Here is a 12,595-nt window from a genome sequence, read left to right on the forward strand (position 1 = left end):
GTGATGCTTTGCTGCATTTGCTGGTTTATTGATTAGGTGTCTGAAACGAGAGAGCTCATGGAATGATGAAACCCCAGAAATGATTGAAGGCAAAAAACATGCAATATTTCATAGAACTCAACACTGTAAACTAAATGGTACTGCTTTCTAACAATTTACCATTTATTAAGGGTTTATAAATTGTAAATAATGACTTCAGTAACATTTTATGCATAATGTATTAAACCACACTGAACTTTTGGCTTGCCGGTTCGTGGGAAAAAAATAATGTCATCTGACAGCAAGTTCTTATTAGCTCTTCAATTAATCTCAAAGGATCTATAATGCAACTTGTGTACCTGCAAACGTGATGGCATATTAGAAATATTGAAACTCAACATTTATAATTTATTACCCAATATATTTTAAAGTGCCAGAGGGATTGTTCACAAACTGCAACCCAGAGAGAAGTTGTTCTTATTAATGTTTTTTAATTATTCAACGGCAATATTCCCATCAACCATTAATATAACCGTTAGTTACGTTGCACAAACCTTTTATAGAAAAAAAGCTCACTGTTGACTCTACAGCTTTTTATTTTAGGGAGTTTTTTTGTAATACCTTTTAAATTGTGCATATTGATCTTGTGAGATAAATACGATTGAAGCTTATGTTTGACATATACCGGAAGTGGTTTATTCGTGGCACCATTCGAACCGTAAAGAAGACCAAAACAATTATGTGGAGAAAAAACAACAACATTTGACTGTGATAGTGTAAACAATACCGGAACCGTAAAATTAAAAACATTTGTAACTGGAGATGTTGTCTTGCAATTGGCCTGCTTTACGACCGGTTGTCATGACGCCCGTTGTAAACAGCAGCTGGCTGGAGGGACACAGAGGTAAGACCGCTGGCTCGCACCGACGGGAAAGTAAAGAACATTTAAAGGACATTTCACAAGGTCACTGTGAGCGCTTACTTCCTTCCGTTCGTGCTGCCACGTTATTTTTTGCGTTATTGTGTGGTGTGAAGGACGGTTAACGGGAGAAGATAACGTGCCTCTCTTTCTCAGCCGGATATACTGACAGCTGCCTCCATGTAGCTGACGTCATTTCATTTAGTTGCATTATATTCAACAAATACAACGATCATATTTGTTTCGTACAGTTCTCTACAGTGTTGATGTTCTTCACTTGGGCATTTCAATGTCATGCTACTTTATACTTTAACTTCACCACGTTTTTCTCCACAACTTCCCCTTGACTATAGCTGCTCCGAAGATTCACTTACAAAACATCCTCTTATAACATGTGGCATTGTTACAGACTACCCAATAGTACACAAAGGAGTGAGAATGAGCTCAGCTCATCAAAATGTCTCTGGCATGTTGAGTGAGTCAGTAATCATTTATCAAATCTAAAAATACTCACCTTACAGAATGTGTTTTTTTTGCTTTACACATAAGAATAAAGTATAAATTAATGCATGTCCATGTACACAATAGAAGGTACCCCGGACTCAGAAATGGAAGCAGCCTGCAAAGCAGAGACGTCCAGAAAGAAAACACCTAGTTTGGATCCGTCCGCTGCAACACAGGTACAAGATATCTCTGAAATTAGTTCATGACAGTGATGTTAAACGGCAAATATTTGACAAACCATCTTGCAAAACGCTTCTTAAACTTTGTATTATTTTTGAATAATTTAAAATACAGTCAAGGATATTTGTGGAGCCCAGTAACAAATATGTCCGAAAGGCACTACAGGCACACAAAGCCCTCGCTTTTTATTCTGTTGAAAATAAAGTAATTGAATAAAAAGATCAGTGTTTTCTAAAAACATGTGGGAATCTGTCAGCTTCCGGTGAGCACCAACTGCCTGGCGTGCTCAGAGGACGGCAGGTACCTCAGCCTGGGTCACTCCCAGGGCTTGTCTGTGTGGTGCGCATCTTCTCTGGTCTGTGCTGCAGAGTGGAAGCAGGACGCACTGGAAGTTACATCTATTCAGATGACCAGAATGGCTGAGACCGCCTATCTGCTCGGCGCTGTTGACGACATGGGTGGGTAGCACGCCTCTCTCGTCCCCACCTTCGTAAAAAATAAAAAAGCCCTGTAGATAGTCAGATTTTCACAAATTAACAAATACAGATTGACGCTTGATCCTGAAGACATGAATTATTACTGCACTGAGGTAATAACGCCTGGCTGTAAATTGTATCATCTTACTGACATCAGTTGCTCTCATCTTTTCCTGCAGGTGTTGCCAGAGTCTTTGCATATCACTGTGAATGTATTCACCTCCTTAGTGTTATTAACATCATGGTGCGTATATTTCTACTGTTACACCACAAGAAATGTAATGGGTTTTTTACGTGTTCTTAATAAGGGTACTTTGTTCTTTTTTGTGATGGTTTGCAACATGATGTGTATATTTATAGGATATACTTGTCTTTTTTTAAATTAATGTAATACTTTTAGGAATTGAATAAATTGAAAAATAACAGTTTAACTTTTTTTTTTCATCACCAGGATAATATCAACAAAAGGAGCATTTGCTTGACATTTGAACTGTCTGAAGGAGGTGATTATGGAGCTGCATCAATCAGCTGTAAGTAAGGAGTTACTTCCTGTTTGAGCTATTAGTAATATACGATTTTTAATTAAAGACTTCACATTCAAATATTCATCCACATGAGTTTTACCTCTGTCAGGTAACGGTGCCGCTTGGCTCCAGGTTTATCACTTCCCCTCAGAAGCATGGCTGAAAGAGATGGAGACGGCACTCTCACAAAAGCAGGTAGTGTACCAGGAGGCTGGTTTGAACATGACCTTTTACTAACAGTTACATTTGATTGTCAACTACTGTTTGAATCTGAACTTAGTGTGGTTTTATTATTATTTTTATTTTAATGAAAAAAATGCTAAATATGCGCACAGATACAGGCATAAAGGATAAAGAATAGAAAAGGTTTGGACTCCATGCTGCCTGAGGGAGAGCATTAACTTTGAAACCGGTTGCAATCCAGAGAGAGAGCTGTCTTTTTATGTTCTTCATCTTTGTGCACATATTTAGCACAATAACTATGAATACATTTACGCCTCCTTTCTTTACTGTTATTATATATTTTAAATACAATGTATGCCTGTTTAACTGCTGCCAACAATATTACATTACAAGGTCAGCTTTAGGCAGTTGGAATTTGTTTTAATCCTCAGGACCCAAACTCATCTGAAGATGTGGATATGAAATGGTCTCCAGTTGCAGTTGTGATTAAAATAAAGCCACCCAAAATGCCAGCAGGTATAATTTTATCAGCAACAGTGTTTACAATTATAGTGTGTATAAAAATCCAATTACAAACTGTATCTCTTGTTTTCACGACTGAAGATTCCCCAAAGTTTTTTTCCGTTTTTTAGGTTTTGCAAAAAGTAATAGAGCACACACTACAGTGACGAATCAATGTCCCAGCATGTTTCTGCTCTTTTCCAGGGACGTTGGATGGTCCACTTGAGGTGTTCAGGATGACAGATTGGTTTTCACGCTGTTTGGCTCAGGAAGTCGACACCGGCAGCAGTCGTCAACAGGAGGAACAGTGTTTTGACAGAGATGCAGGAAAAACAAAGGAAAAGAAAGAAAGCCCACAGTAGGATCAAGTTTACACAAACGCATTCAGCATTTCACTGCTAAGCTGCTTTGACCTGTTGTAGATTTAATACATTTAATTATCACATGGTCCTTGACGGAATACTTTGCATGAATAATATTCAAAGTTTAATTTAAAGTTTACAAAATATATTCATTGAATATATTCATTGAATATATTTTTTAAACTTTAACTATCTATTTAATAATTTGGTTGGGCTTAGGACCCCTTGACTCCATCCCCACTTTTGAAACCAAAATTGTGCTGTTAGTTATATTGCCTGTTAAACATGTAAATGCAGATGCTCAGCAATCTTCTTGTCTCATATCAGTTACATGGAATCTTTTTCAGACGTTGCACCCAGCACTTCCTTTGGCCTTGTGGTCAGTTTCCTGGTGGCGGTAAAGCAAAGCCAGGTTTGTATTGGAGGGGGAGGGTTAGCTTTTTTCCTCCAGTATTTTGATTTTTTATTTAAACCTTTATGTAACCAGATGAGTGCCATTGAGATTAAACATCTCTTTTTCGAGGGAGACCTGGCCAAGACAGGCAGCAACATAAGAAATATCTGTGATTTGAGTGTTTTCCATTTTCTATGATTGGCTGCTGTTTGAGAGCCCTTTCCATTAAAACATTTGCCAAAAGTAGTTGCCAGCTAATGAATCCCGTGCGCTAATTAATGTCACGTTTCATCTCTGATCTTCTCTCAGCAGGATTGCCTGTTGCTGTCAGTGTGTGGTGGAGTGGCAGCCATAATCTTCTTCAGTATTTGCTGCAAAAATCACCAAAGAACAAAACAGGCACGGTGTCATTTGCTCAGTGTGATGGCTGTTGTTACAAGTTTTGGTCCACTGTACTTTTTTCTTTGTATTTTTCTACTAGATGGGTAATAGGCATACTTCTCTGGTTTTGACCCTTCCCCTTTTTGACACAGATGTGGAACCCATGCCAGATGTTTTGTGGCCAAATGCAAAGAAAATCCTCTGCTCTGCTGTTAGTAGATGCAGCCGTCACATAGCTCTTGGACTCGATGATGCGTTGGTGTGTGTGTGGGACAGGAAGTCTGGTGAGCAAATCCTACATTGACGTATTTCTAAAATATTATCAAATCTGACTCCAGTGTTGTTAATCTAGCGCTACAATTCTTTAAAATACTCTTAATTGAAAGCTCTTGCTTGTAATGTAAATAGTGTACACATGGTAAGAACATCATGATGGAAAGAACATTTCTACTTTCACTCTTTCATGATTTAGTGTATGAAATCAAGCTCTGTGTCTCAGGTAGTTGAGATATATATTTAGGATTTCCCAAAAAGAAACTTTACTGAAAAGCAATAATGAGGCTGAATCAGTTTGTGGGGGAAAATGCAATAACACTTAAACAAGGTTTGATTCTCTTCTTCCTGTCTTTCCGTCAGGTTCTCCATTGTCGATTGTCTTAGTGTCAGCAGCAGACAGTGCCTTCTTCAGGATGCAATTTGTGGAAAACTGGCCTGAGCATGCTGATGTTTCCCAGACTTTTACCACAGCAAAAGTCTGTCTTATGTTGTTGTGTAAAAGTGGAGCCACTCATACAGTCACCGCAGGAAGAGGGACACAGTCCTGCATAGTGCAGCTCTCTAAAAGGTTACCTGAGTTTGACATATTTCCTCATTTAAAGGATGCATCTAACCTTTTCCTGTCAAATGAAATACAATCATATGATTATATCAAACAAAACAGTCTCACACATTATTTCCTATATCTCTACAGGCCAAAAGACAGCGGGGACATTCCAACTGTCACTGCATCAGTGCCGTTCCTGCAGAGTTTGGTAAAAACACGGACATTTTTGATAGTTGATAGTTAAACGTTCATAATACAAAAGTAATTTCTATCTAACTTTCAGTCTTTTAATTTTGAACTCCTGCTGTCTTATTTTTCTTGTTTCAACTAGTCGCTTGTGGTGCAAAGAAACGGAAAAATGTTCCTTCAAGATGTCATCAACAGATCCAGTGTTTGCTCCTTGAAGCTTCCCACAACTCATCGGATTGCAACTCCATGCCATCCTGTTTATGCTCTGAACACCAAACAGCAGACTCTGTTCATACAAGGTAAGCTTTGTTTTGTTGTGCAATACATCATAACAGGAAGATTGATGAGGGAATCACTGGTGTATATCTGGAAGAGTATAACTTTCAAACAGTTCCTGTTGACACGGATATGTCATCAAAAGGACTGTAACAAAAAGCTTTCACGTCTCAAGCAGGTGACCAGGACTCCAGCTGCACTGCGTCTTCTGAAGTAGGAAGCCAGAGTCAGCTTTTCATCTTCCGTTTTGGAGAGCCAGATATTATCAAGCGGTATATTGTTTCACTTCCAGACTCTCCACGACAACTAAACACACTGAGCTGCGTAACGCTGGAGGAAACCTGCAATCTCTACTTCCAGCAAAGGTGGCCATTTTTAATGTTTTAATGCCACAATCATCTGAATATGTAATATCAAATTGTTTTTTAAAACCGAGGAGAGTATATTCCCGTCCCGAGGACAAAGCAAGAACAATTCATAGTTGAATGTTAAAGTGGTGTTTTGTCATGTGTTTCCTATGTTTTCATGTGAAGAGCACTGTCTGTGGATGAAAGGAACAACGCTTTAATGCAGACATGGAAGCAGCTCCCGGAAACTGCAGCGACGGTGCAACAGACACAGCAGAGCTGCAGCCAGCTGAAAAACTGCAGCTCTTGATTCTTTTGCACAGTACTATTATACGTTTTGTTTGTGTGCACGTTCATTTTATGTTGGTTAAAAGCTTCTTCTAATTCCCACCACCTTTAACTGCACTGTTCATCTTAACGTATATACAGTGCTCATTTACACACAGATGGCATTTTCCATGGGAAAACACAACAATTAGTGCAGTATAGTAATGGTGAATTGTTGTTTATATTTTTAAACAAATGTTTAAAGTAAGTGGAAAAATATTTATATTCAAATGTATCTGAATCATCATAAGGTTTTGTCTTGAAAAAAAGTTTTGAACAAAGAAATCTCTTCTTTTTTTAATATATTTCTTCCAAATTTGAATTTCAGGCAGAAATATTTTTCCAATAAACCATAGATGTTATATGTTTGGGAGTAGCATTGAATCCAGTAACTCATGTTTAGCTTGCTGCTAATTAAAATAAAAAAGATTCTCCAGGACTATATTTTCTTCATTTCAAGACAAATCAAACATAGTTTGTGTACTAATCCTTTATTGTACATTGTTTATTTTGTTGAATTTGGCAAAGATATCTGTGGTGCTGGAAGGGCGTATCTCATATGCATTTTAAAAGGATGAGTGTATGAAGGCTGATTATGACTGGGCCGCATTCCATCATGCCACGAAGGCTTTTAGTTGCCTTTGGGGTCTTTGAATGTTTCATAGGTTACGTTTTTAATATCAGAAGACACAAAAAAACAGGGCAGGATGCAGAGATTTTGCTTTATTGAATTAAATTGATTACAATTTATAATACTCTGTGTGGTTTGGGTTGGGTTTGTGTTTAGGCTGCAACAAGAGAAGAGGTATGTACTTGTGCAGCTAAACCGTCGCATGCCACTAATACAGTTTTTCATTTAATGGAAAGAAAAACAAACATTTGATTTAATTATTTGACCCCTTTTCCCTCCTGAGAGGTTAGTCCAATATGTAGTGAAAGAAAATGACAATTCAAAGGCATAAAAATGCACACATAAAACAAATGGAGGTCAGTGGGTCGCATTAGTTGCTGGGTGCTCTAGTTTTTAACTTCTAAACAATGTCCATCATTTTTTAGTACAAGGTTCACAGCAAATTAGTTGAGAATAAGTCAGAAGATCTTAATCTATCAGAGATATCATTTTACTGAGCTATAACCAATCAGCAATGTGTGTCTGTTGAATATGTCCTGATTGTCTGCAGAACATTACTGGGAATTATTTTTGCCAGAATGTGCTTGCTGTGTCCATTTGATGGAGCGCTTTGTGGATCATTTGTATGGCGTCTCTCCCATTGTTGGCATAGAAATGTGTATCTACATTATTGCATCATTTGTGCTCCATCTTCACCGGTCATATCAGATCACACTGTGGCGTCTCTCTGTGAAAAGGAACTGATACAGATTTTAATATGTGCTTGAAAGCCTCATTTAAATTTCTAAAAAGCTCTGCTGAGTGTTGTTGCCAAAGAGCCAAATATCATTTAGAGCGTAATGAAAGCGCAGGTGCTGGATTCAAAGAGCCTGGCAAGTGTTGTTGTCAACATCAGACAGTAAAAGCAGCGCATGTGGCCTCTTGAATTAAATGAAGCACCTACAACGAGGCAGAGACTTTTCTCTAATCCTTGTCACAGTTTGCTGTCGTTTCAATGTTTTTAAGTAATTTGCTTTTGACGTTTGTGCTTCATTTTCTTTCACGATAACATGCAAAAACAAACCTGCCATTACTTCCAACTTCAACGCCATTTTATCCACTTCCTACCAACATATTTTACTCACAAGGACTACTGATTGTGGTCCCTGGGGGAGACACCAAGAATAAACTACTATGCAATTCATGCATAAAATGTAACACAAAGTGCTTAACATAAAAGCAGATAATCATAATGATACAATTTATGATAAAACATTAAAAGAAACAACAATAATGTGAAAATAAATTGTATTAAAAGAGCACTTAAAGGAGAAATTGTAAAATGACTTATGTGGCAGACAGGTAACCAAAGTAAATATTGTAAGATTGGAGTAATGTGGGCTCTTTGTCTGATTTTCGACATAATAATATCAACCCAAAATGTTCTTCGCCACACCAGACAGTGTTACAGTAGTCCAGCCTGCTGGAGACAAAGGCATGTATTAATAATAATGTTATACTTAGTAATAATAGCCTTTTTATAATGTGTTATACCTGGCATGAGCAGACAAACAAAACAACATAACAGGGACAGGGAGTCACGATGATAAGAAGTTGATACAAAGAATAGTTGGACATTTTGTGAAATACGCCTTCTTGCCAATAGTTAGATGCGGTGGACTTGAAACTACAGCCGTTAGTTGGACACAAAATATTTTACGATCATATTTAAAATAAAGACAATTTTGTTCTGATCCTGGTGGCACACTGTATTTATGTATTTATGAATGACATAATTTGGTGTCCTCAATGTCACAATCAAGTAGATTAAATAGATGCGGGAATGCATGCAGAAGAAGTTAATGGAAGATGGGGGATAAAAGCTAATTTAAAGAATGGATAACGTTTCTTATTTCAGTTTACAATGAGTATGTCGCTTAGCCACAGTAACGTAGAATATCTCGCAAATGAGGCTTAGAGAGCTGAAATACATCCTTGTGCCCGGATTAAATACTTTTTCTAAATAAATGATGTATTTTGTAAGACATGAAAGAAGCGCGATAACCTGCAATTTTCAATTATTCAAATTTCCCGTTAAGAGTTATGTGTATATGAAATGTTGCTCAATAAATCATGTTTATTAGAAAACTTCATAAAGTTTTAAGTCTCTACTTCTAAAATGACATGTTATGCCGGTTATGTGAGTCTCTGCACCTTGACCCACCTCTGTATCATTCTGTGTTCTGAACAAAAGAAGACAAATGGATGTTTTTTTTCCATTGAGCTGAGGGATGATTTGAAAGTTATTTGTTATCTTTGCCACACATTAATTTGATAGAATTATAGGGTAGAAATGGCCTTTCCGTTTGAACACGGTGAATCATCACTGATTAACAGCAGCAGTCCCCTCAGGGATTTGACACATCACTACAGACTAGATTTGTGTTGGCATAAGACATTGCACAGAAATTGCATGGCACTTCTGTGTCACCTGAATTTGTGTGCTTAGAATGTTAGCTATATTTGAGACGGCTTGTTTCCAACAGCAATGGATTCACGAGAGACTCCAAATTCCAGTGAATACATTTAATTCAAGATGACCAAAAGTTACAATGTACAGAGCTCTAAACATTCCTTTCTAACAGAAGCTCATTATGTTAGTGTTTTGTCTGCATGTTTATTTTATGAAGCTTTCCCCCCTTCAAGGAAATATGAAATTCTGTGTTTATCGGCAGCTATGATTGGCTTTGTGTTTTATACAGAAGCATGTTACGAATGAAGTAAATCCAAATGACACATAGTATTCAGGGAATACAGGACCCCACACAGCAGACAGTCAGACACTAAATACATTGGAATAAATACAACAGGAGTAAAAATGGTCAGGAAGCCTCCACCCTGTCTTCTCCACATATGATGCTCTCCGGGCTGGACTGGTTCGGATCTCTCTCTGCATCATTGTCTTCTGTTAAAAAGCTGCTTCTTGGCGACCTCAACTCTGCTTTGCTGCGGTTATCGCCGCACAACATGAACCTCTCCTGGATGGCAGGGCTCACCTCTCTTTTCAGCTGCAAAGAGTTGGCAGCACAAGTGAAAGATCCAGTTAGAACCGTGTTGTTGTCGAGGTCGGACACTGTGGTGGCGTTGCTGTAAAACCTCCGGAGCCCCTTTCGGAAGTGGATGGTGAACAGGCCGTAGATGAGTGGGTCCAGGCAGGCATTGACGAGGCCAAAGATGAACAGCATGTGGGTCAGTGAGTGGGAGACCTTCCCCTCAAGGTCGTTGGGGAAGAACCAGTACCACAGGCCCAGCAGGTAGTACGGAGTCCAGCAAATGATGAACGACGAGACAATCACAATACTCATTTTGAGAGTTCTCATCCGGGCTCTGGGGATGTTATTCTTGGAACAACGCAAATGCAATTCATTGGATGGCACTGGGAGCAGAACAAATGACACAAGCATAGTACGCATTATAAAAGGCTTGAATGCAAACTAACAAAACATTGTGTAAAATATAGTGAGTCATCATGATGAGGAGTGATTCAGTCTTAGAGGGATGTGGTAGAGAAGGGGTAGTGGAAGGTTTTGGTACAACTAGTTTCTCAATGTGACTTTTGTGACCAGATGATAACAGCTGAATTTAATTATGTGTATGTACGGCACAATAATTGCTCTCTATCCTATTTTAAATTGCCAGTTCACAGTTCTAACTTATGTTGCAAATAGTTTTAGTTTTATTGGGCCGGGTTTTAAGGTTTTTATCTCAGGGCATTGAAAAAATACATTTAAATCAACAGTCGCACTAGCGTTGTGTTGAGCTCAATTACTATTACGACCAGCTTGCTAACATGCTCTCAGTTACAATGCTTACATGTGGTATATTATGTACCATGCCTACCATTACTGTGTTAGCATGCTTACATTGTCAGAAGTCAGAAATCAAGTATAGCAGCACCAATGTTATTACAATTCATTTTCTGACCACCATGGATATCTGCACCAAATGTAATGTAAATGTACCCAATAAAAAATAAATGTCACTAAAACTGTATTTGCTGTATATATATTAATCACTTAAGTAAACTGATTCACAGAGATTCAGACACTTACTGTGGTCCTTTTTCAGCCGTTTGGAGATCTCGCAGAAGATCCTTGTGTAGCAGGTGATCATGATGACCAGAGGAAGCAGGAACAGGCAGGAAAAAGTGAACATGTTGTAGGACGTTTCATGCCAGTGAGTGACAAAACTTCCACGTGTGGTACATTGAGTGAAGTCTTCGGGAAGGATGATGGTCACATTGTGAAAAAGAAACATCTGAGGAGGGGAAGGATGGTAATTAGACTTCATTCATTCATTAATCACTTTCCATGCTCTGGTTGACCAGCTGTCAAACATAACGGCTGTCTCAGGACATGAAGCTAGCATTCTGGTAGAAAACACATATTTGCTCACCTATTAGAGGACCTAGATATGCAGATTGTTTTTGTTTTATGTGCCCAGGTTTCTGAGATTGGTGTGGGCCTGTTAGCTGCACTAGACAACATACTAACAAAAATGTGTCATAAGTAAATGTCAGTCTACAGAATCTAGCATAATGGTAATTGAGCGACAGATGGCTCAGATCAACTGTTCATTCAACTTTTTGGATATCATTATGTTTTTATTATGATATTATTTAGTATAACATATTAGTCCAACCATGATGTATGGATTACATGAGACGATAAGTGACCATGTTCCTCTGTGCATGTTAATGTTCTGGACATGACATGTTTAATGAAAACCTGTTTATCTAATAAAAAACGTCCTGACCTCTGGCCCTTGTCGTCGGCGTGGACACCTGACCTTACCTGAGGAACTGACAGCACCACGCTCATACCCCACGCCACAGTCAGCATGACTCTGTTCCTCTTTCTGGCTTTACTGATAGCCAGAGGATTGAGTATGGCTGACTGCCTATCCAGACTGATCACCACGGTAACAAAGGCGCATGAGTACATCGCCTGCAGCTTAAGAAACATCAGTAGCCTGCAAGCAAAGTCCCAAGCAAGCCATTGGACAGTGATGTTCCACACGGCGTCCACAGGCATCACGATGAAGGTGACCAGCAGATCAGCAACTGTCAGGTTGATTATCAGCACCGTGACGTGGGATTTGCGTTTCCCATCTCTGCATGCTGCCCACAGCACGGGGAGGTTGCAGAAGGCCGATATGCCACAGAGAATGCAGGTGATAATCACTCTGACTTTGGCTGCTGTTGTGAATGTAGGCAGCTGCAGGGCATCATACCCCACCGTCCAGTTGGAGGAGGGCGAGGAGCAGTTGGCATTCAGTTGGTGCTCCGTTGTCAGGTGGTGATACTTGGTCGCTGCAGAATCACACAGAGTGGCGTTCATTTTCTGAGGCTCGCAGAGGAAGCCACATTCTGCTCATCCACCATGAAGATTATTGCTGGTAACGAGAGTAAAGCAAAAAGAGACAATCAACATAGTTAAAGATGAATGAGTCATGGGCCATGAAATGGGCGCCAGCCATTCAAACACATTTGTGTGACTAAGAAACACAAACACCTTATGAATGAATAATGCATTTCTTTACATATTATCAAGAGGAAGAG

At 39.0% G+C, this 12,595-nt stretch overlaps 2 protein-coding genes across 7 annotated transcripts; one reads left to right on the top strand and one right to left on the bottom strand.

Moving 5' to 3' along the window:
* Positions 1 to 712: 712 nt before the first annotated feature.
* Positions 713 to 6,802, top strand: wdr93 (WD repeat domain 93). Of its 6 annotated transcripts, XM_034526846.1 has the most exons (17): positions 713 to 883; positions 1,308 to 1,373; positions 1,487 to 1,578; positions 1,839 to 2,040; positions 2,238 to 2,302; positions 2,510 to 2,588; positions 2,692 to 2,777; positions 3,197 to 3,281; positions 3,471 to 3,624; positions 3,976 to 4,040; positions 4,332 to 4,421; positions 4,556 to 4,687; positions 5,040 to 5,247; positions 5,374 to 5,434; positions 5,558 to 5,714; positions 5,867 to 6,056; positions 6,225 to 6,698. In XM_034526846.1, exons 1-17 carry the CDS (start codon positions 802 to 804, stop codon positions 6,346 to 6,348), a joined length of 1,938 nt encoding a protein of 645 aa, XP_034382737.1. In that variant the 5' UTR covers positions 713 to 801; the 3' UTR covers positions 6,349 to 6,698. The 6 variants fall into 6 exon arrangements, with proteins under 6 accessions (XP_034382737.1, XP_034382745.1, XP_034382722.1 ...); XM_034526854.1 differs by lacking the exon at positions 1,308 to 1,373; XM_034526831.1 differs by having other exon boundaries at positions 873 to 1,373; positions 5,870 to 6,056; positions 6,225 to 6,802.
* Positions 6,803 to 9,857: 3,055 nt separating this feature from the next.
* On the bottom strand, positions 9,858 to 12,377 carry LOC117725110 (putative gonadotropin-releasing hormone II receptor). The gene is made up of 3 exons (XM_034525095.1): positions 11,829 to 12,377; positions 11,088 to 11,292; positions 9,858 to 10,411 (listed from the first exon to the last, which is right to left on the bottom strand). Exons 1-3 carry the CDS (start codon positions 12,372 to 12,374, stop codon positions 9,858 to 9,860), a joined length of 1,305 nt encoding a protein of 434 aa, XP_034380986.1. The 5' UTR covers positions 12,375 to 12,377.
* Between the last annotated feature and the right edge of the window lie 218 nt (positions 12,378 to 12,595).

This window comes from Cyclopterus lumpus, chromosome 3 (genome assembly GCF_009769545.1).
Source record: "Cyclopterus lumpus isolate fCycLum1 chromosome 3, fCycLum1.pri, whole genome shotgun sequence".
NCBI lineage: Eukaryota > Metazoa > Chordata > Actinopteri > Perciformes > Cyclopteridae > Cyclopterus > Cyclopterus lumpus.